Source organism: Carcharhinus amblyrhynchos, chromosome 11 (genome assembly GCF_965287045.1).
Source record: "Carcharhinus amblyrhynchos chromosome 11, sCarAmb.v2.hapA, whole genome shotgun sequence".
Taxonomy (NCBI): domain Eukaryota; kingdom Metazoa; phylum Chordata; class Chondrichthyes; order Carcharhiniformes; family Carcharhinidae; genus Carcharhinus; species Carcharhinus amblyrhynchos.
Window position 1 is genome coordinate 48,415,738 of NC_137334.1, and position 24,136 is coordinate 48,439,873.

Genomic DNA, 24,136 nt, shown 5'->3' on the forward strand with positions numbered 1-24,136 from the left:
CTTTTCTTCAGCCAAATCTTTGATTAATGCTTTTGAGCAGAGTGACCTGTTGTGCTTGCCCAGTGTTTTGAATGTTTTGCTGGAGCATGCATGGTTCTTGTTTCTGATTTCTATGATGTTCCAATTGCACTTGTATAATGAGTAGAAGGCCTGGAATGGAGACAAACCCTTGATCACATGAAAAGGAAAAATTGGAGGTTGAGACAACCCACATCACTCCTGTACGCTTACCACCAATTAGCTCAAAGGCATGTAACACTGGGGACACAAAAAATGGAAATACCAATACACAAAAAAATGTAAACCAGTTTCAGTTTTAAGGAGTCACTTACCTGAAACTGCTCAGTACTCATTGCTTATCCAGAGTATCTCTCAAAAAGATTACTTCAAATTAGATATAGTTACAAATAGAATATGGAAAGAATATGAAATTTGCTACAATTAGAGTGATTGAGGCAAGTAACATCAATGCATTTAACAAAATCTTATATCAGTACATAAGGGAGAAAGGACTATATAAGGATATGTTGATAGGGTGAGGTTAAGTAAAGAAGGGTGGGGAAGGCTAGACTGAAATATTGGATCAAATGGCCTGTTTTTGTGTTGTAAATTCTATGCACTTCTAGAAGGATTAAAATCAAGATCCTACAATTATAATTTCAGCATTCTGATCTCATTTGTATCTTGTTATATTTAATGCTGCCAAAGCAGCCACATTATTTGATGTGTAAATGGTAACAGTAATGCTGTGGTTATGAATTCAAATTTTACCATGGAACATTGTGAAATTTAATTCAATAACTCTGGTGATACGTGACACAAGAAAAATACCATCAAAGCTTCTGGCTTGACATAAAACCCAATTGGTTCACTAATGTCCTTTAGGAAAATGAACCTGTCACTCCTATATGTTTTGGCCTAGACATGATTCTGGTCCAATATATGTGGTTGGCTTTTCACTACTCTCTGAAATGGCTCCCACCAATTTCTTAGGCTATTTGGGGATTAGCACCAAATGAGGTCTTGTCTAGAGAACAAATAATCACATATGGCACAATGAGTAAAGGGACTACAGCAGATTAAATCCCAGGCCTGTTAATTGATGTCCAACACCAGCATTTCCACATCATGTTAATTGATGTCAGCCAGAAGAACAATAGGAGATAACAATTGGATTCAGTGATACCTCCTGAACAAGTGGGTATTCATGTGTGGGCATCAGGTGAGGACAGGATCACCGTCAGCATAATGCATTCTTTTGATTGAATACCCTGATAGTACACATTGTCACACATGAATAATGGCTTCTAAAATTAGATATTCAATGGTACTCATTGCAAGTTGAATGAGAAAGAAGTCAAATTTTCCAAGATATAAGCAAAGGGGTTTAGTTTTTATACAACCTACCATTGCATTATGGCCTTATTTGCACATTTCCGTGGTTGCCCAAATGCGCTAATGACTAAGTATGGTATAGCTATTTATGCAACTTTCAAATAATTTTTACTTCTCCTAAATATATGAATGCTCTTTAAAGAAGCACATCTGAAACAAAGTTCACAGCAAATTAATTACCAACATATCCAGCAATAAACAAACACTCCAGTGTAACTTATATGAACTATTCAAAGTTCTTTTTGATAATTACTGCACAATACCTTTGTACTTTTTCAATTACCTTATTCTTTTTTTGTCCTACTTTTCTCTTCGTGCAATGTGCCCGTAATCAGGCAGTCTCACCCAGTCAGATGGAGAGGGGCAATTAGAGAATTTAAGATTTGATTTTCTCTGTGACTGTCTTTATAATGCATTGCTAAGAATGGCACAAGGATGGTACTTTCCCTTCTAAATTTTTTTCCTTTGTGACAAATAGATGAAAATTTCCAGACTTGTATTAGGCACAAGCTCCGGCAAGTATATCTGGGCCTTGGGCTGCTTATCCTATGATTTTTAACAGGATTGCTACAGGCCACGGACAAAAAGGCCCTGCTACTTTGCAAAATGTTAACCTTGGTACTTATGGGGAGTCAAGCAGGATGTGGGGAAGGGTGGAGTGTCCAGCAAGGCTGGGAACAAGGTGTTCCTATCAAGATTAATGGCCTGATATTATTTGGTCCTATTTTCCACCCTGCAGCTGGTCAAATGAACATGAGTGAACAGTACTGCAAAGCATCACAGCCAGACACTCCTAAGGAAAGCCTCTGGTAACCAAGAGGAAGGAGAGAGAGCATGATCAGGTGGGGAGGGGAGAGAGGTCACAAACAGGAGAGGATAGAGATGCTGCATTCTGAAAGTGGCGGGAAGGATCACAATCAAGGACAGAGAAAGGAGGCACAATCAAAGATGGTCAAAGCTGAAGGCATCGATTAAGGATCACACTCCACCTGAGCCAGAAGGACTGCTGAAAAGGGCAGTTACCCTGTGGTGTCAGTGGTGGCTGTCTCAACTCCTGAGAAACTGGTCACCAAATGTATTGTGGGAGTCCAACTCAGATATGGCACTTAAATTTCCTGCCTCTCCATAATGAAACATTTAAACACCATGCACTTTGCCACTGTAAAAATGGTGGTTAGCACATTTACAGAGTGTTGGGGATGCATTCCTGCAGTTAACTCTTTAACCCCACCCAACCTTCTGCTGCCCATTGTGGGAGGGTTTGTATTGAGGCCATCATTTTTTGTGGAGTCAGCAGACACTTCTTTGGCCTCTCCTAATTGCCTCTCTACAAAGCCCCACATTTAGCAGTGGGCCTTAATGCCAGACAAAGTTGGTTTCACCTACATAGTCAAGCTTCATTAGGGTACCTGTTGGCACATCCAGCTGTCCTGAATTATGGTGGAGAGGGTCAAGGGCAAATTTATTTTTAGTCCTTTGATGTCTCTTTTCTGGCACTTCATCACTGTGTACTGTCAGATTTGGTGTGCTTTGGGGTGCTAATGAGTTTAGGCTATTAGACACAAACAAATGGCAATGGAATTCCACCTTCTTTCTAATAGGAATTAAAATATTAGCTCTTAAGTCCAAAGTTTCTGTGAAGGGTGTTAGAGTGTGTATGGTGGACACACTTAACTGGATAAGAGATTTTAGTTACATCACTTACAGCCTGAATATTTCATTATAGCTGACATTTAGTTGAAATCATTTTTTTTCCAAATTCAATAGATTTGCATGTTATCTTTTGTTCTAAGTTCATGACTTAAATCCCAGTTACAGTGCATGTTATTTTTCCTATTCTGCTTTGATATAGAAAGTAAAGAACATTTACAGCATTCTCTTCTTAATGTGTGCTGATGTACAATTAATTTTGATCATGCCATGCAGCGGCACGTTTTTAGTTGAACTGAAAGCAATGGTGTAAATAACTTATTTGTTCTGAGGTTTTGTAGACTTTCCCTTCACATGAGAATGACCTGAACTGAATATAATTTCTTATGGTTTTTAAATGGTTGCATAGATTTAATTCATGCCTTTGGCAATTTTAAATTACCAGCCCATGTCATATGCATAGTTATCCTCTCCGACACAAAAGGCAACTAAAAAAAAACACTTCCCTTTGCTGGAACCTGTGTTATGAATTTCCTAGTTTGAAGCCCAAACCTTTGAAACAATGAGTGCTTTATTTCAAAATACAACTGAATAAACAAATTTGTAATATTTATTTGATAAAATAGTCCAATTTATGTATCCTAAATGTTGCACTAGATTTGCAGTTGCAACTCTAAATACACTACAATCAATGTGGAATAAATGGCTAATCAGTGTAATTTGGAAATTATAAATTAATTTTCTAACTCTAACTATCTTCAGATTATATATAATAGCAAATTTATAAATATCCAAAAGAAAATTAGATTTGTATTTTGCTGGAAAATATCAGGACCTGTCTATGAAGTAAAATGGACAGACAGTAATAGTTAACCTACCATAGAAATAAACTCTTAGTGCCTTGCATGAGACATCGGAATATTTTCTTCCATTTTTTTCCATTCTGCTTAAAAACATCTTATTTTGCTTTTTTCACCTGATTATAATTCATGTTTTTACATGTGCCATTTAGTTGCAGGAGTCACTCCATTTGTACGTAGGTAAGGTGGGTGAAATTCATGGATTATTTTAAATTGGAGAAATATTATGTGATCAATTATCATATAGATAACTCCTGTTAGTACATAACTGCTCACTAGCTAAGTAAATCATTACACATTTAAAGTGAATTTATACTTCAGCATATGAACTGCACATGAGCCGCTGTGGGGTCATTTTGGACTTGGTAAATCAACTTAGACTAGCTTTCAAAAAGTCCTATTTCCTGTATGTCAAATTGATCAGCAGGTTGTTGTGGTTGTATCATGACTAATGTGGATTGAACACCTATACTTGAATTGCATTTACTCTGGTCAGTTTACAAAATTAATCAATAGTGGAAAAAAGTTCTTCCTATTATCTCTAAGAGGAATATCCAATTCGAAATTTCATTAAGAAGCACAGAATAATCTTTCTTATTTTCTGCCAAAGTTCCATTTTAATTGAATCCTAACTACAGACCATTTACTTTGCTGTTAGGGCATCAGCAGTGTGAATGTGAATTCTCGAGCTGCTGCATCTGACATTACTTGGATCAGTCCCTATTTATGCAACAATTTAAGAGTTGCACATCACTTCATTGTAACATTGAAGTACAGTATGCCATTAAAAATAATATCTGGAATCATTTTGATGACCACAACACACATGACACTTAACACACTATTGTGTGTTAGATCCTAGAAGCATTATTCAGGCTTCTTTATATTGAGTGAATATGGAGTAGAACTTTATGCAATTAACCCATTCCCATTAGACAGGATGTACAGGCCAGTTGCTTCTAAGAATTTGTCATTTCTACATTTTTATCAGTTTATGTAAGGTGCTGGAGAGTCTCCCTCCAAAGGTATGTAGGTAGCTTTATATAGCACCTGACTCTGCTATCATAACCGCATCCAGGAATCATGTAATAATCTCGAATTTACATCCTACCACTTTACAATAAAACAAATTCATACATTATTATGTCAGACTATCACAGAAATATGCCATAACTAAATGCTGATGGAAAAGCATCTGCAAAAATATATCATAACAGATGGGAAAAATAAAATAAAAATCTTGAATCAGAATTGAGGAATAGCATTTCACTTACACATATCCTTAGTTGTTAATATACAGAAACGATTCTCATTGTGAAGCTGGCATGGCAAGAAAGCTCAAGTGCTATATTAAATACTGCATTTGGAATAGGACTGATAACAATTCTGACATCTCCATATTTAATATACATTTATCTTTAAGGTATTGTACTGCTATGTCTAGTGTTGATACTCAGAATTATGATGGATTATTCATATTTGTAGAAAATGCATAAGTAGTTTCCAGCCAGCTGTCAATTATTTTCATTATTGCATGTCTTCACTATTAGTTTGTATTTTATCATTTCCAAAAAAAATCACTGTAGTTGTGAATGAATGGTAACATAGTGTTCTTACAAGTTTCTTGTTTAATTCTTTATTACAATGGATTATAGTGGAGGCAGAAACTTGTTAAACTCAAGTCAACCTTTATCTTTAAAGATGAGCTACTAAATGGTTTTATTTCTTCTTTTCCTTCAGGTTGACTTGGATTCACATTCATTTAAAGCCAAGACACATGAATAAAGCATTGGCATTTTAATGTTAAAGTAAGCTTGAACCATGAACATGCAATTGTTGCATTGAATATTATGTAAACTGGTGATTTCTGATTTTAAAATGCTGTGCTTTTCATCAGGAGTTGATTTGGAAATTAAGGTAACACATTACTTACTTTGTGCCACAAGGAGTAGTTTATAATTAACATTGGTAAGGTGGAGACAGTAATCAATCACATTATTTGAAATACCAAAATGTGTATCTCATTTTGTGGTAACTTTAGGTTGGATGAAACCAAGCTACATTTAAAATCCATTCTCTTATTGAATTATACCAAATGATGTTTGCTAAGATCAAATGCATTGTCTATCTTATCCATATTATATTCAAAATCTGCATCTTTGCTTTAACAAGACATATTTTGATTAAGATGAAAACTTTGTGCAACAAAATTTAAAACATTTCCACAACAAATGTCATGTTTGTTATTAAATTGAAACATGTCTTGGTTTACTCACTAGGTGAGTGATTTACGTTTAATTAGCATGTTCATATGATGTAAAACATGGTTGGTGTCTCCAAACATTTAGCATTGAACTCAAAATATAGCATTATAATTTTCAAATGAATCTGTATTTGTGGCATAGGAATGATGAGAAAACCATTCATACTAATCCATGTTCCAGTGTGAGTATCAAGCTGAATAAAATAATATATGAAATGACATCTAGTTTTTTATTCATTGAAGTTTTTGTATCACCTGCATGTCAATAGTATCACTATATCCAGATTAATTGTGCTTTTCCTGATTTAGTCTGCAATCAAATATTCAGTTCAATTTTCCAAATCACAAGCAGATATGTGTCTTATTAAGATATTTTGAGAGGCATAAAGTGTATGATAGAAGACACATTTAACTATGTGCCATCAAAAGTAAATCTGGCCTTACACATCCTAGGTCTTGCTCTTTTTCTTTCATGGAACTGTAACTAGTCTACCTAGGTAAATGACAACCATTGAAATAAAATGTGATTAATATTTTTTAAAATCAACTGTCCTAATATATCACTTTAATATTACTTTATTTTCTGGTCTTTGGAAACTGAAATTTCATTGATCCATAAATTAAAAATAATAGCTGTTTGTGCTCCACTGCTCTGATCTAATTAAACTACCTATGGAAGATTATGCTTTATGAAGTTGGAAAAGTAAAAGGATACTTTATTGGTTTGTCTTATGATTATTCTAAAATATAAACTGCACGGGACAATTGTTTAAAGAGAAGACTTTTATTTTTGAAGACGTTTGAAAGTAATTTTGATTTTTTCCCTACCTTAAAATAGTAAAGAGCAAGTGAGCAAAATCCAAGTTAAATGTATTAACTTCGCAGTACCCTGGCACAGCGTGAAACTCCCATCTCACCACGACGGAATCTGGAGCCGTGGGAGAGGACTTGGCGCTCTAATCCCTTCAAAAGAGCCGCCCCGTTTAAAACTATGCAAGTCTCAAAAGTCTTTGAGGGGACACCGATTGTTGCTACAGGAAAGGATGATAAAGATCTCTGTGTGTTATCGTTTAGAAGGATTTCGTTTGCAATGTGCATACAATTGAAGTTAACGACTGCTGTCAGTATCATGTTGCCTGAAGGAAGACCTCAACAGTCTTTTTCAAAATAAAACACCTTTTAACTTTATCCTAATAAATGAATTTAAGCTTGTTGCCTAAACGTCAGTTATCAGTTCATGTATTGATATTAAAATATATGTACATATCCTAAGTCTCACCTCAGACAACAATACTGTATATTTAGAGTGTCTTTATTCAGATTAGCCTGCGCATATGCAGCCAATTTAGATTACCTTTTTTAAAATATATATACTTAATTTATATTTGAGCTTTGATTTGTGCTTTGTAAAATTTGTAAGATTGAAAAGTGGGACAAACCAATTGAATGGACGTGCCCACATTATTTCCACTGATCAGGTAGTTGATTGTAATCAATATGTTAAATACAAAGTAAAGGGCATGTCAGGATTATGGATTAATACATATTTTTTGTTTTGTCTCGAACATGTACAAATGAGTTTACTTGTCAAGGTATGCAAATCTACACCATATTATATATATATTGGTTTTGTAAAGATATCAACTAGTGATTCCGCTGCAAGTGTTGAGTTAGAGGATTTGAAAAGCTGCTTAAGGCGGAGATCAGGCGGAGAAGAGAGAAATTGTTTCCACTTTCCTTGAACCGAGCTGCTCCGCCTCCGCAGCCTTTCACGTTGCCACCACTTGAAGGGACTTAACAGAGCTATCAACAGCCTTCACACTCCAGTTTCTGATCTCTCCACTCGGGGACTCAAAACTTCAGGCTTTTGACGTTGGAAAAAAAGTCACCATATCAGGGAGCATGAGCAGAGAAAGTTTGGAAGAGTTTCACACTTGTATCGTGACAATTAAACAGTTTGGATTAACCGGTTTCAGTGGTATTGAAACATTTACCGATTTCCCTTAGTTAAACAATCAAAATACACGACTGTATTATAGTTTGGATTTAGCACAGGAACAAATTCTTCCAATTGATTTTAAGCAAACAACTTAGACTTACTATTGTGTTACTGAATTGTGTGCTTTAAAGTAAAACTGCACATTTACCAACGGCGAGGTTTTCTTCACGTTGTTACGTATTTCCAATACAACGACACCCTAATAGGGATGGGGGTGGGGGGCTGCGTACATCGCTTCCAATATGTATAAATGTGCTATTGTAGTAAAAATGTTTTTTAAAATATAAATATCTCTGAATAATATGGTACTTCGTTTTCAGATGCTTATTAGACAACTTGTTTTAATGTTGCCGTTCTCGGCAATTTCATTAAACTTTTCCGAAGTCAGCAACTCTTTCTTATCGTTTACACTTGGAGCAGAACTATGCTGTCCGTGATGCTGAGATGGCTGATTCATCTCCAATCGCCTTTATTTGCTAAAAGTCATCAACGCAGTAATGTTGGAACAGATTTAGTGGAGATAACAAAGCCACATTGTCACTTAGGGCTGTGCAACAAATCCTTAATTACAAAAAAGAGATCATATGACTTAAGCATCCAATACAACGGTCTCCTGGCGGCACCAGTGCTTTGATCACGTAAATCCAATTATTTGTGTATATACATTTCCCACATAGTGATTACTTCATTAATTGTCCCGCCTTTATCTCCTCCTTTACCATCCCCCCTAATAATCAGTTCTTTTATACATACCAACAAACACGCCATAGGAGCTTTGTGTATTCAAAGGATTTGGTTTCTCTTCTGAAAGACCCGCAATTCTTTGATGATTGGGCAGCGGCAAACTTCAAAGCCATAAATCTTTCTCCTGACTGGCTGGCGGTCTACCAAAGTCTTATCAAATTCTAAGAAGTGATCCCTCGACCACAGATATTCCAAGGATATCTCAGAATAGCAGGAGGAGGAAAGAAAGCTCTCCATGCGACTGATTTCCCTTTAGTGCTGCATGAAACATTGAATCGTGTCTCCTTTCAACAGTTTGCACGGGGAATGGCTGCTGTGGCAGTTCTACGCAATGATTCTCTGCAAGCATTTTTCCAGGTTCGTACTTTTAAACATGTAAGAGGTTGTTTCGCAATAGCACAGATCGTTCTTGTTTTCAACCGTGTACCAAGTATTTCTCAAACTTACCGCAGTACTTAATCAAAGTTTGAACCTCTTGTTGTAACTTTCAATTGATCTGAACTTTTCTCTCTCTTGTTTCATTGCTTAGGATCGTACGCCAAATTCTTCCCCGGAGTCCACCAAACAGTCTCCACTGGCTCTGTTAGCGGCAACGTGCAATCGGATCGGACAGACCGGGTCAACACACGCTGATCTTTTCCAGGTCCCATACGATCCAACGCTGAGTTCCCCGTCCCGCATATTTCACCCTTGGAGTAACGAGATCCCGACTAACCCAGGAGGAATTTCATCCCATTCCAGCTTGGCTCTAACCCCGCCAAAGGTTCATCAGCTACCGCCTCATATTCAGGCGTCTTATGGGTCTCATGAACTTCCTCTAACGCCGCCGGCAGAGCCGTCGTACCCATTCGAGCTCTCCCCCGTCAAGATGCTGCCTTCATCTATGCAGACCTTAGCTTCAAGCTGCCAACCAACCTATGTCCCCGCGGTCACCTACGGTACGCCGACTCCTATCAGTTCTGCCATGTCAGGTTTCGTCCCAACTGGATCCACTTTACTATCTCATCAACACAGGCATATGTCACCCAACCAAGTAGAGGACATCCCATGGTGGAGTATCCAACAGAGTAGCAGTGCCAGCCATCCCTCTTCCATTCCTCCTCACCGCTTCCCTCTCCAACGCTCCTTAGTTTTGGGTCATTCAGACTTCGCCCAGTATCAAACTCAGATAGCGGCTCTTCTTCATACCAAATCGCCTCTGGCTACTGCCAGGAGGTGCCGAAGATGCCGCTGCCCCAATTGCCAGTCTTCCAGCAATGGGGATGAGCCCGGGAAGAAGAAGCAGCACATTTGTCACATTCCGGGATGTGGGAAGGTTTACGGCAAGACGTCTCACCTGAAGGCTCACCTGAGATGGCACACTGGCGAGAGGCCCTTCGTCTGCAACTGGTTGTTCTGTGGCAAAAGTTTCACTCGATCAGACGAGCTCCAGAGGCATCTGAGGACTCACACTGGGGAGAAACGCTTCGCCTGCCCAGAATGTGGCAAGAGATTTATGAGAAGCGACCATCTGGCCAAGCACGTTAAAACCCACCAAAACAAAAAAATCAAACTTAGCGTGGAAAATGTGAAAAGGGAAGACGGGAATATGCCAGGGCACAATTAAACAGAGAGAGGGTAGGGGAGGGCGGGGTGAGGTGGTTACTGAAACAAGACTGTGAGCTGTTGATGCAATTAATAGCTTTGGTGGTGCAATATCCTTGAATAAAGAATATTTTAAATGAATAGAAGGTATTGCTGTAAATACTTTCTGATAAACATGCTTCAGCTAATTTCACAGTTGGTCGCTATGCTTCAATATGAAGTTGTATATATTTATAGGGATGTCAAATAATACAAGTCCTTTAACTAGGGGATTTGAACGGCGTCTTTGGTGAAAGATCAGAACTGCTGTGCATAGAGTATTTAATAGCTTCGGTTGAATGAAAAATGTTTTGCCTTTATTCTAGCTCAATGGGGAGTTCTAGCATGCTTTATAAACTCCACACTCCTGTAAACTGAAACGACCTTATACTGTGTGAAAAATAAAAAAATCCGTTTGGCTTAAATTAAACTGCTCCCTGCTGAGTCGGTCTGATTTGATACTTTCTTGTGTTTACTCTTTAAAGAGTTTCATATCAACAGGAATTACTCAAGAGTGCGCAAAATGTTATTTTACGAACTTATTCTCAAAAGGTGAAAATCGTAAAACTTGCGTATTTAAACTTTGGTATAGACATTTTCTGCTATGTTGATTACATTTAAGATTGATATGAAGTTTGTGTGCATTTTATCCAAAGTGGTGTCATTTACATCGCCTGTAGCAATTTCCCCCGAAACTTTTTACATGAAGTTGCCAGTGAATTTACTGGCTGCGAAGTTGTTTTTATATTGTTCTGCTCTTGCTCACGGCTTTTCAAGGTAAGAAAAACCTCCTTGTGTATATTCTGTGTGGGTTGGACAAATGAAAGCATACGACATGTTTCCTCAGCAAAGTAATGCTCAACAGTTAAAATGGGAAGACATTTCTCTGAGGCTGTTAAACAACACATTTTTAAACTACAATGTCATTCAATTTAAACTGCTCTTCCTTTGTGCTGCAATTCTGCATGGGTGGGGGTTAAACAATAAATATCTCGTATTGAAGTAAAATTAAATTGTCATCAACTCAAATGAGGTGCACATATAATCGTCAATAGATATATCAGTCATTGCTTAAAGAATGCTTCAAAGAGACTCAAGATGGCCTGCCTTTTGTGGCATTATTTTGCTCAGTGATTAATGAAATACGGGGAGCAAGATTTAAGATTATACACTTAGCGAATGCATTTATTTAGGTCTATTTGTAGGGTAACTGAATGAAATCTATGGAAACTAACCTTCTACAGAGTTGCCAGATATCATCTTTCCAATGACCCAGATAAATTATTGAAGGTTGAATGTTTTCTATTTAAACTAAAGTTTGCTTTTCCTTTTAACTTTAAAGCACGAATCTTCCTTTAGTGTAATTAAAGGCGGGCAGGGCGTTTTAAATGTGTCAAGGATGTATGGGCAAATTACAATGCCACTTAAACATTCCAAGAACTCAAGTTCTAAACATTACTAAAGACCATAAACCGTTTTATTTACTGGAGTATATGAAATTGTTTATCTTTGTTTAACATCAGAAATAATTAACATGCATAATGGTGTGCTTTTGGCCTCACAGGGAGTGATACAAGTGCCATTTATGTGGAGAAATACATTGATAATCAATGTAATGAAAACAGTAGCTTAGATGAAATTGCATGAGTTGTAACAGTATCAGCCATGCAATCTGCAAACAAATTTCTACTGTTGGTGTTTGAAGTATGAAAAGTTATTTATGTTAAATTTCTATGAAGTAGAAACTATATCTTGGAACGAGAATGTCAACAACCTTTATAAAACAACGGTCTGTAATATGATAATTAAGTTTATATCAATGGCAGGTAACCCTATACATGATTAAATATTCTTTCCGTTCAAGTGAAATAACATTGTTTTACAGAATATATATTTTTTTGTCGCTGCGAACTTTGTACAGCGCTCAAGTAAGATTGAGCAGTGGTTATCCATATTCAGGTGTCTCTGATCCAAGCCCAGAAATACCAAAAACAATCTGCACTTTCAGGCAAATGTGCAATCTCAAATGTTTCTACTCAGTTTTTATGTTGACTATTCAGGTTTTCTAGGAAACTTAATATAACACGTGGGTCTAAAGGGACACATTGCTTTTGGTATGGCTAGTTTCTTAAGTTGTCAATGCCTTTTGATCTCAATTTCCATTTCCTTGTTTCTATTACGCCATAAAACCTTAGATAAATAAACGACGTTTCTTCTTGCAAGGCGAACTTTATCTTTGCGTCTCTATAGGACTTTATGACCGTATAGTTTATTGAAGTAAAACAGAGGAAGTTGTAAATTAACCGCCCCCCGCCCCGGCCAAAACACTTCACCGTTTAGTGACAGAGAGGTTGATCGTTACACACTTTATTGTTACTTCACAGGATGTAGTGACCCTCCGACTCGTACCCTCCCCCTTACCCAAGCGCCCCATACATTGTAATTCTTCAGCAACCCACCTGCCCATTTTATATACTCTCAAATCTTTGTGCGCTGGTTTATAAGTATGGTGGTTAAGTAATACCATAAATAATATACATATGCTAATTCGGTTTCAAATACATAACAAATATTGCAACTTCAAAAGACCACTGGAATAGTCAAACACACTGGTTTTCCGCAATGAATCTACAAGATGCTTTGTTTTTGGCAACTACCTGATTTGTAAAGCAATGTAATCAGATTCAAAACGTCTAGCAGGTCAGATTTTAGATAATAAGGAAATATTCGTTATTTGATTGTTTTTCCTTCGCAATTTTTCAAATACTTTGTATATGAGCATCTTTGCAGATGCCTTTTTCACGATGCGATGGGAACATTTTAAACATTCCCTCGGAAGCTCAAATGTTTTCACTCCACCAGCCCACCAAGGTTTACAGCAGCGCCCTCTAATGCAAATTGCAGGTTATCATTAGAACTAAATTGTCATCTTTGACCGTCAAAGCTTCTGAGGCTTTTTCTTAAATAATGAATTCCGCGAAATCGATCTTGCGAGAACATTTGTATATCTGTTGGTAAAATCGGAAGATCTACAAGTTTGCGTATCAAAAGCTGCTTTACGGCCGGGGTCGGCGAGCAAGCCAAAACTCGTGTCACGCCAGTAACAGACATCATGGTGTTTTTAGCCCTTTGATTTCAATGCATCTTTGTGTTGTGTTAAACCCCATAAAGCATGCCAATACCTGCCAATAGCAAATGACATTTGCTTTCGTCCAGAAGAAAACGCATAAAAATATAGCCAGCCTTTAACCTCAATTATGCAAAACATAACATACCAAAAATATACCCATTCAGTAAGCAAAGTAACAAGGGTGACTTAATTCGATTAAAATTATTTCTGCACAGTGGGCTTTTAACACCAAATCCAAGGGTCTTTTCCTTGTTTATTCCAATAATTTTCACTTGATGGAAATCAGGACTGTCAGAGTTCTCAACTAAAATCGACAGGGACCTATTCTCTTTCATTTTCTCAACTAGGTGAGATTGTCAAAGGTACCAAGTTTGGGGTAAACATTACTTTATTATGTAGTTCAAACATAGACTAAGGTTAACACTATATATTTTTTTCATTTTCAAACCCTACTACTGTCGACTGTAGCGGAGTAAATCTAATCCTTACAGTAGCCGACCTGCAGTTGACATTCTGTGGATGTTCTGGTGATACTTGAGTGAAAAGTAAGTCAATGTGGGTTAAGCCAGCACTAGTAAAAAGGAAACCAGGGTTGACCACTGCATAGTGATTTGTGCATTTGGTCATGGGGTCCATTATTTAAGACAGTTTTTTTTTCCTCTCAGAGGGTCATGAGTCTCTGGAACTCTGTATCAATAGGCAGTGAAAGCAGAATATTTAAATATTTTTTAAGGCATACTTAGAGAGAGCCTTGATTAACAAGGGGGTGAAAGGTTTAAGTTACATTACGATCATTATAATATTGCATGGCAGAGCAGGCTCAAGGGGCTAAATGGTCTACTCTTCCTCCTCATTCATATGTTTGTATGTTCACTTAATGGTCAGACTGATCATGGATGAACAGCAAACTGGAGAGCTAGTTAGGGTTGCAGATAGGTTAGGGTGGATAGGTTATAGAAAAGGGCAGCTTCCTCCAAGGAGGGTTTTATAAGTAACATCAGAACATAGGACTTAACTTACTTGGCCCTTCCAGCCTACTGTGCCAGGCGATGATATCATGGCTGGTCTGGTTTTGGTTTTAACTCCACTTTCCTGTCTCTGCCCCCCCACCTCAACTATTGACTGCCAAAATCTATCTTAATCAGCCTTGAATAAATCCAAGAGCCCAATTGCCACTGTTTTCTGGGGGAGAGAATTGTAAGGACTCTCTAAGAGAAAAAAAATTCCCAATCTCTGTTTTATCCTTAAACCCCTGAGTTTTTGTCACCCTTACAAGAGGAAACATCATCCTATCGAGGCCCCTCAGGATACATTACAATAAGGTCACCTCATTCTTTTAAACTCCAACAGGGATAGATAGGCTCAATATGTTCGACCTTACATTTCAGCTTCATAGCTGTCAGAGAGCAGTAGTGCCACAAAAGGCTAAACCTCTCACGGCAGATGGTCACAGACATCTTTGTTTTTCTGAGTGAGGAATTTGGGTCCCAGGGTGCAGGTGGTCACCCAATGCCAGGGGAGGTGACAGTTCTCTTAATCTCCCTGCCACCTGTTCATTTTGGGCTCTGGCTGGGGACATTTTTTGAACTTTTCAGTCAGCCGCACATGCCTGTTTAATACAACTGCAAAAGTTCTCCGTGGATGAAACCAGTGAGGCACAAAGGGCTAACTGATTTTCCCCAATGGCAGGATTCCCTTAGATTCAGAGAGCATAAACTGTACCCAGGGAGGTCCCGTGGTAACATCCCTACCTCTGAGCTAGAAACTCTCACTTCTGGACTTGATGACCATGGAAGATATTTTCATAATGTGGCCAAACAGGTTGATTAACAGTCTGTAAATTCTCCCAATATGCGTGATGGCAGGCAGTAAAAGCTGGAAAGTTTTTTGGTCAGCAACACGACAGAGGGCAATGGAAAACCACTGCAATACTTTGCCAAGCATAATCATGGATCAATCCAGGTCTCTTAGGATGTGGTACCTGAAGGAGAAGGAAACTGAAACAATGTGGTCATTAATTAAAACACTGTCTAAGGTGGCGAATGGGAGGGATTCATTATTAAGGAAGGTTTCCACTCCCTAAATGTTACTATTATCTGTGACCACCTCACACATTTCATGCAGGTTTGTGCAAGGTTCCCAGGCAGCTAAATTGACTCCTTCATTCCCAGGCAGTCTCATGAGCCTCAGTTGTTCAGCTCACCACATAGCCTGAGTGACAAGGAATAACCATTGAGGGCATGTCTCCCATCTACAACACATCAATAGAAGGCAGAGTACCAAACATTTGAATTGGAAGCAAGTGTAGGCCATTCGACCCCCATGAGCCTGTTCCACTATTTGATAAGATCATATCTTATCCGATTGTGGCATCAACTCTACATTCTCCCTAGACCCTTTGATTCCCTTGTCAATCAAGAATCAATCTAAAAATATTAAATGGCCCTGCCTGCATTCCTTTCTGTAGAAGAGAATTGCATTCTCTGAGAGAAACAAATTCTCATCATAATCATAAATTGAAACATCTTTAACACTGCGCCCTAGTTCAAATCACTCCCTTAAGGGGAAACATACTTTTGGCATCCATCCTGTCAGAAGTTCCATCAAGATCTTATGTGTTTCAATAAGATCACCTATCATTTGTTTAAACTTCAATGGATACAGGTCTGACTTAGCCAACCTTTCTGCAAAAGATCATAGAATTCCTATAGTGCAGAATGAGACCAATCAGCCTATCAAGCCTGCACCAACAACAAGTCAAGCCAGACCCTATCCCCATAACCCCACATATTTACCTGGCTAATCCCCCTAAGGGAAAATTTAGCACGATCAATTAAACCTGCACATCTTTGGAAAGAACTCCTTCATCCCAGGAATCAATTGAGTGAATCTTCTCTGTATAGCTTCCAAAGCAGTTATATTCTTTCTTAAGGAGGTCAAAATTGTACACAGTACCCTAGATATGGTCTCACCAACTGTAACACTACTTCCCCTGCAGCATTCCCTTTGCAATAAATACCAACATTCCATGTGTCCTCCCAATCACATGTTCTACCTGTGCACTAACATTTTATGATTCATGAACTAGGACACCCAGATTCCTTTATACCTGAGTTCTGCAGTCTCTCTCTAAATAATATGAAGCTTTTCTATTCTTTTCTGCCAAAGTGGATAAGTTCACATTTTCCACATTATACTCCATCTGCCACATTTTTGCCCATTCACTTATCCATTTGCAGACCCCTTACATCCTCCTCACAATTTACTCTGTCATCAGACCTGTTCGGGCGGGATGGGGTTGGTCTGAACCGTGCTGGGACCAGAGTGCTGGCGAATCAAGTAAAGAGGACTGTAGACAGGGCTTTAAACTAATTAGGGGGGGGGAGGGTGCGAGGGTAGGTGACCTTACGAGGTCTAAAGTTAAGGAGAGTGTACATGTAAGGGAAGAGGCCGAGGATGTCCCAATAATAGAGGGAGTACGGGGCGTGAGTATAGTTGGTGGCGTTGCGGCAAATAGGGTCCAGGTGAAGGCTGGGATGAAAGCACTTTATCTGAATGCACGAAGCATTCGGAATAAAGTGGATGAGCTGATGGTGCAGATCGACACAAATGGATACGATCTGGTGGCCATTACAGAGACGTGGCTGCAGGGTGACAGGGACTGGGAGCTGAATGTACAGGGCTATCAAGTGTTTAGGAAGGATAGGCAGGAGGGAAAAGGGGGGGGCGTAGCTCTGCTGATTAAGGATAGCATCACGGTGGTAGCAAGGGATGATATTGGAGCCAAGGAGCAGAGGGTGGAATCGTTGTGGGTGGAGATTAGGAACAGCAAAGGGAGAAAGACGCTGGTGGGTGTCGTCTATAGGCCCCCGAAAAATGATCTGGAGATGGGGCGGGCTGTTAACGCGCAAATAAGTGCGGCGTGCAGGAATGGGACGGCCGTAGTTATGGGGGATTTCAATCTGCATATTGATTGGTCGACCCATGTTGGACGTGGGGACTTGAGGAAGAGTTCTTGGAATGCTGCCGGGATAGTTTCCTCGAACAGTGTGTGTTGGAGCCGACGAGGGAGCGAGCTATCTTGGATCTGGTGCTATGTAATGAAGCGGGTAGAATTAGGGATCTCGTGGTGAAGGATCCTCTTGGGGAGAGTGATCATTGTATGGTGGAGTTTCTGGTGCAGATGGAGGAGGAGAAAGTGGGTTCCCGGACACGCATCCTTTGTTTGAATAGAGGGGAGTACGGTAGGATGAGAGAAGAATTGGCGAATGTGGACTGGGAGAGCGCGTTGGAGGGAGGGTCTGTTGAGGAGCAGTGGAGGATCTTTAAGGAGATCTTTCTTGGTGCTCAACGGAAATTTATTCCGATGGTCAAAAAAGATAGTAGGAGGAGAGGTAATAAGCCGTGGATAACGAAGGAGGTGAAGGAAAGTGTTAAACTAAAAGTGGAGGAATTTAGAGTAGCTAAGAGTAGTGGGCGAGAAGAGGATTGGGAGAGGTTTAAATGTCAACAAAGATTGACAAAGAAGTTGATAAAGAAGGGTAGGAGAAACTATGAAGCTGGGCTAGCGCTTAATATAAAAAAGGATAGCAAGAGTTTTTATAAATATATAAAAAGGAAGAGGCTGGCTAGGGTGAATGTTGGTCCTTTAGAGGATGAGAAAGGGGACCTAGTGGTAGGGGATGGGGATATGGCTAAGGTATTGAATAACTTTTTTGTTTCTGTCTTCACGGAGGAGGACATAAATAATTTGCCGGGTGTTAGTGATGGAAAGGTGGTAGGACTGGAGGGTCTTAATGACATTACTGTTACTAGAAAGGCGGTGCTCGACAGACTGGAGGGGCTGATTGTGGACAAGTCCCCAGGACCGGATGGAATGCATCCGAGGGTTCTGAAAGAAATGGCGGAGGTGATAGTGGATGCCTTGGTGGTTATTTTCCAAACGTCGCTGGATTCCGGGGAAGTGCCGGATGATTGGAAAACGGCTAATGTTACGCCGTTGTTTAAGAAGGGTGGCAGGCAAAAGGCGGGGAATTATAGGCCGGTTAGTTTAACGTCTGTGGTAGGTAAAATGTTAGAATCTGTCATTAAGGAGGAAATTGCGAGGCATCTTGAAGGGAATTGCTTGATAGAGCAGACGCAGCACGGTTTCATTAAAGGGAAGTTGTGTCTGACAAATTTACTGGAGTTCTATGAGGAGGTGTCTAGGGTGGTGGATAGAGGAGAGCCGGTGGATGTGGTCTTTCTAGATTTTCAGAAGGCGTTTGACAAAGTACCTCACAAGAGGTTATTGCAGAAGGTCGAGGGACATGGAGTTGGGGGTAGGGTGTTAGTGTGGATAGAGGATTGGTTGTCAAATAGGAGGCAGAGAGTGGGGATCAACGGGTGCTATTCGGATTGGCGGATGGTGACTAGTGGAGTGCCCCAGGGGTCGGTGCTGGGGCCTCAGCTTTTTACCATTTATATAGATGAACTGGAGGAGGGAACCGAGTGTAGTGTCGAAATTTGCTGATGACACCAAGATTGGGGGAATGGCAAATTGTGCGGAGGGTATGGAGAGTCTGCAGAAGGATCTAGATAGGCTGGGCGAATGGGCCAGGAAATGGCAAATGGAGTTTAATGTTGGCAAGTGTGAGGTGGTCCACTTTGGTAGGAAGAATGGTAGGAAGGACTATTACTTACGTGGCGAAAAACTGCAGCAGGCGACGGTGCAGAGGGACCTCGGGGTCCTTGTGCATGAGTCGCAAAAACCCAGCTTGCAGGTGCAACAGGTGGTCAGGAAGGCGAATGGGATGCTGGCCTTCATAGCGAAGGGGATTGAATATAAAAGTAGGGAGGTCTTGCTGCAGCTGTATAGGGCATTGGTGAGGCCACAACTGGAGTACTGTGTGCATTTTTGGGCGCCGCACCTACGCAAAGATATTTTGGCCTTGGAGGGAGTGCAGAGGAGGTTTACTAGGCTGATACCGGAGTTGAGGGGGTTGAGCTATGAGGAGAGGCTGAATAAACTGGGCTTGTACTCGTTAGAGTTTAGAAGAATGAGAGGAGATCTCATTGAGACGTATAAGATGATGAATGGGATGGATAGGATAGAGCTGGAAAGACTCTTCCCGCTCAAAAAAGATAGTAGGACTAGGGGGCACAGCCTCAAGATAAAGGGGGGCGGTTTAGAACGGAGTTGAGGAGGAACTTCTTCACTCAAAGGGTGGTGAATCTCTGGAATTCTCTGCCCGTTGAAGTGGTGGAGGCTGCCTCGCTAAATATTTTTAAGACGCGGGTTGATGGGTTTTTGATAGGAGAAGGGATTAAGGGTTATGGGGAGAGGGCGGGAAAGTGGAACTGAGCAACGACAGATCAGCCATGATCTTATTGAATGGCGGGGCAGGCTCGAAGGGCTGGATGGCCTACTCCTGCTCCTATTTCTTATGTTCTTATGTTCTTATATCAGCAAATTTAACATTCAGTCCTTTCATCCAAGTCATGGTAAATAGTTAAGGCCACGATCCTGATCCCTGTGGCACTCCATTGGTTACAGCTTGCCAACCAGAAAGTTGGCCATTCATCCCTATCTGCTTCCTGTTAGCTAATTGATCCTATATCCATGCTAATATGTTAACCCCCTACGCCATGAGTCCATCAAATGTCTTTTGGAAATCTCAGTACATCACAGTCAGAATTTTACCACCTCGCCTGTCCCAGAGTTGGGGCAGGCGAGGCTTGCAGAACAGAATTCTCCATTGACCTCGGGCAGGATTTTACGAGCCTTACCCGAGCGAGGTCGTAAAATCCTGGCACACATCTACATGTTCCCCTTATCTACGTTGCTTGTTATTTTTGCAAATAACTCAAATAAAATAATCAAATACAATTTCCCTTTCAAAAGACCATGTTGACTCTTTCTGATTGCATTAATATTTTCTAAGTGCCCTGCTACAACCTCCTTAATTATACATTCTAGCATTTTGCCTCTGACAGAATGGCCTGTAGTTTCTATCTCCCTTCTTTCTTGAGTAAACGAGTCACATTCCTATTTTACAATCTGATGGGGCCTGCTGCTTTTTACGTTCTATCCTGTCATCTGACTTGGCATTATTCTTCATGGAATTGTATGTTAATATTATAATGGGATACCATCTTTAACTCCCATAAATGATGCATCCTTCTCCTTGAAACTTTCCTTCTCACTGGAATGTATCAGTTCTGAGTGAGATACCTCCCCAAAAGTCTGCCACTGCACCTCTACTGACCTAACCCTTACTAATTTCCCATCATTGTAGTTTGCTCTGCCTTCACAGCCTTGTAATTTCCTTTATTTAAATTTAAAACACTCAACCCACTCTTCTCTCCCTCAAACTGAATGCAAAATTATACAATGTTGTGATCACTGCTACTTAGGCATTTCTTTACTATGAAATTAATTACTACCAAGTCTAAAATAGCGGCTGTCTGGTTAGCTCTAGAACATACTGCTTTAAGAAATTGTCCTGAAAACACACTATGAACTTATCTTCCAGGCTACCTTTATCAATCTGATTGTTCAATCTATATGTTGATTAAAATCACCCATGATTATTGTCATACCTTTCTCACAAGCCCCCATTATTCCTTCCTGTACACCCCATTCTGTAGTTACTCTTGGGTTACCTATAAACTGCTGCCATGACTCCATCAGAGCAGCAATCAAGTAGACCACAAATTCTCAAGATGTGTTTCTGGTGCTTTGATTACTCTGGGGAGCCTTAAGTCCACATCTACGAGCTTTTCTCAAATAGTCATCATGTACTCTGCCTTGCAAGACATGACAGTGCATCAAAGAGAGGAGTTGGAGGTAATGATGGACTGGTTATCATTTGCTGAGGACAAGGAGGAAGAAGAATAATAGTAGTAGATAGACATCCTTGATAGGGATGCAGGGGGCATCCATCCATGCCAGATTTTCATAAAGAGAGCTCAGTCTGCAGTTGTTGGTTTCAGACCTGCTGCTTTGGGCCATCTATCAGCTAATGCCAGATCTATGTCAAAACAATCATTTCATCTAGCAATTCCTAACCCATTCCAGGCTTAATTTGCATCCAGGGTGTTTATGAGCAAACGTTTTAGGTGATCTTACAGGGAAGATAGGACACTTAACTAGTTTGGCAGCAAGTGATTTCATATTCAAATTTAGCATCTGAATGTTCAACAATCAATGAAGACACCCAAATGTGGTCTTTGGTGAAACTACAGTAACATGTAGAACTTTGACCTACACTTCTACCAATGTGGAGGCAGCCTGCTCCATTTCCTGCTGTGCCAAAGAAGATGCGGTGGCTGCTGTCACCTTGGTTGCTGTCCCTGTGAGGACTCTGCCCAGACTGCTTCATCTGCATGTATGCAGCATCAACCTCAGTGATGGGGGCAGGTATCAGTTCCTATGTCTCTGGTAAAGGCGTCAGGAAGCCAACTGTTGACTGTGGAGTGCCTTGAGGGAGACCCACATGTTGTTGAATGGAGGAGCAGTTCGAAGGGCCAAATGGTCTACTGAAGTTCCTTTTTCCTACATTCTTATGTTCATAATGTTATGGCCAGGAAATACTGACAGTGTAAATGGGATTTGCCTGTTCCCAGATCTTCAGGGCCAGAAATTCTCACTAATTGATCCAGGCAACCCTACTTCTTCAATATCGATATCGGAGGATATCCTTCAATGCCATAAATATGACATTCACTAAAGAGAAAAGTAGAGACTGATACATTTTTTGACAATTATTATTTACTAAATAAGCTTTCTAACACTAAAAATGCTGGTTCTTTGGCAGAGAGAATTTGTTGATTATTGTTTGGGTAGATGTCGTGGTCCAATAAGCAAATGATAATTGGAAGAAAACAGCATTGAATGTCATGCTGTCTGAGGGTGAAAAGACAGCTGCCAACAAAATTATTTTTAGCACCTAGTGTTTAATGACCTTGTGATTTAAGCAGATCTAGTTCTGTATTATGTCAGTCTATGTAACTGCCAAAAGCAATGGCAGTACATTAGTAACAAGCTGCATATAAAGCTAGCTGTGCATATGAACTATGATATTCACATTGTTCATGTACATTAAGTATCACCATGAACCAAAATTCAATGCACAATATAACCCCTATCGTTCAAAGGGCAGTCACAGCATTCTGTTAAAGGCACCACGTAAACAAGTAGAAAGTGTTTGTTCATGGGTGTAACGACTGGACTCTATAAGTCAGCAGTCACAGTCTTGCTTTACAAGAAACAATATGGCAAGGTAACCTGGCTTAATCTAAAGAACTGAAATGATTGCATTTTTTTCTATATACTCAATATGAAACACATTTCTTATTAAATATCTTCTCTGCAAACAGTTTCAGCTGTGATAACAGCCTTCAGATATATTGTCAGAGTTTACAAGATTATTGACAGAAGCTTTTAATGAGTTTTTAAAGCCATTTCCTCCTCTCCTTTCACAAAAGTACTGATTTTTCCTTGGGTCTCTTTTCCTTGAGTTGCAGAAAGTGGCAGCAGCTAATTAGACCACGAAACATGTTCATCCAACATGTACACTTCCAGCAGAGATCGTTGGGTGGTGATCAGGAGTGAAAGCACACACCACTTTTCTTCTCCCTGACTATGAAGTGCTGAGACCAATTGTAATATTGCTGTCATAATCTTGGCTGTAATCAAGGAGTAGGACAAAGCAGTCAGAATTTGGTACCTTCAAAATTGCTAATCAAAATTACCAGCAATATCTTACACAACTGTGATTACAGCATGCTATCTCACTTTGTCTCCCTACCTTTAGCTTTCATTGTGGTTGATCATGTCATTGGAATCTATTGCCTCCTTTCCATGTTCAACTCGCCATGTCTTTCACAGTACTGTTGTTTCAATCCTATTTGCCCACTGTAGCCAATATGTTGGCTGCAATGTGTTCTAGAACTGACTTCTCCAGAGGCCTCATTCATGGGTGTGAACTCAATAGGCCTCTCTAGAGCTGCCAAGCTTTCTTGAGATTGCTGCAGCAAGGAGAAATCTTTAAGTGGTGCTGCTCATGTTGCTAATAGACTGTATCAATGGGCCAACCAGCTGCACCACATTCTGTGACAAAGTCTGCAGCACCTGTACATGACTACAATTCTCTGTTAGCTTCTTCTCCTTCTTCTTTGGCAGTCCCTCAGAGTTGGGGATGACTTGCTTCCACTCTCGGGAGGTGGTTCTGCAGTGGCTGAATAGTGCAATCCTGGAGCTGCAGACTCTGCCACAGGTTTGGCAGGTGGTGTTTGATGGGGTGGGTGGGATGCTCTGGATTCTGCGCTCTCTTTCCGTTGTTTATGTTTCGCCTCTGTGTGCTCCACTGATGATGCTTGAGGCAATTGGTGCCTTCAGAGATGTTTCTTCTCCAGTTTTTGCATACTAAGGCAAGCAATTCCAACATGTTGATGGGGATGTTGCACTTACTTAAGGAGGCTTTCAGAGC

The 24,136-nt window shown here is 40.0% G+C and overlaps 2 protein-coding genes across 8 annotated transcripts in view; both read left to right on the forward strand.

Moving 5' to 3' along the window:
• The window catches only part of myo3b (myosin IIIB), a 542,791-nt gene extending 536,044 nt beyond the window's left edge, over nt 1–6,747 (forward strand). For all 7 annotated transcript variants that reach the window (XM_080199029.1, XM_080199032.1, XM_080199033.1 and 4 more), the window contains one exon: nt 5,646–6,747. The gene's annotated coding sequence lies outside the window, so the exon portion shown is untranslated. The remainder of the gene's footprint in view (nt 1–5,645) is intronic.
• Nucleotides 6,748–9,159: 2,412 nt separating this feature from the next.
• Nucleotides 9,160–10,517, forward strand: sp5a (Sp5 transcription factor a). The gene is made up of 2 exons (XM_080198239.1): nt 9,160–9,268; nt 9,441–10,517. Exons 1-2 carry the CDS (start codon nt 9,218–9,220, stop codon nt 10,515–10,517), a joined length of 1,128 nt encoding a protein of 375 aa, XP_080054365.1. The 5' UTR covers nt 9,160–9,217.
• The last annotated feature ends 13,619 nt before the right edge of the window (nt 10,518–24,136 follow it).

Excerpts from the sequence above, each read along its gene's own strand:
- sp5a (XM_080198239.1), top strand. The coding sequence starts at position 9,218 with ATGGCTGCTGTGGCAGTTCTACGCAATGATTCTCTGCAAGCATTTTTC. Across the intron at positions 9,269-9,440 it reads CTCTGCAAGCATTTTTCCAG|GATCGTACGCCAAATTCTTC; the intron begins GTTCGTACTTTT and ends TTCATTGCTTAG.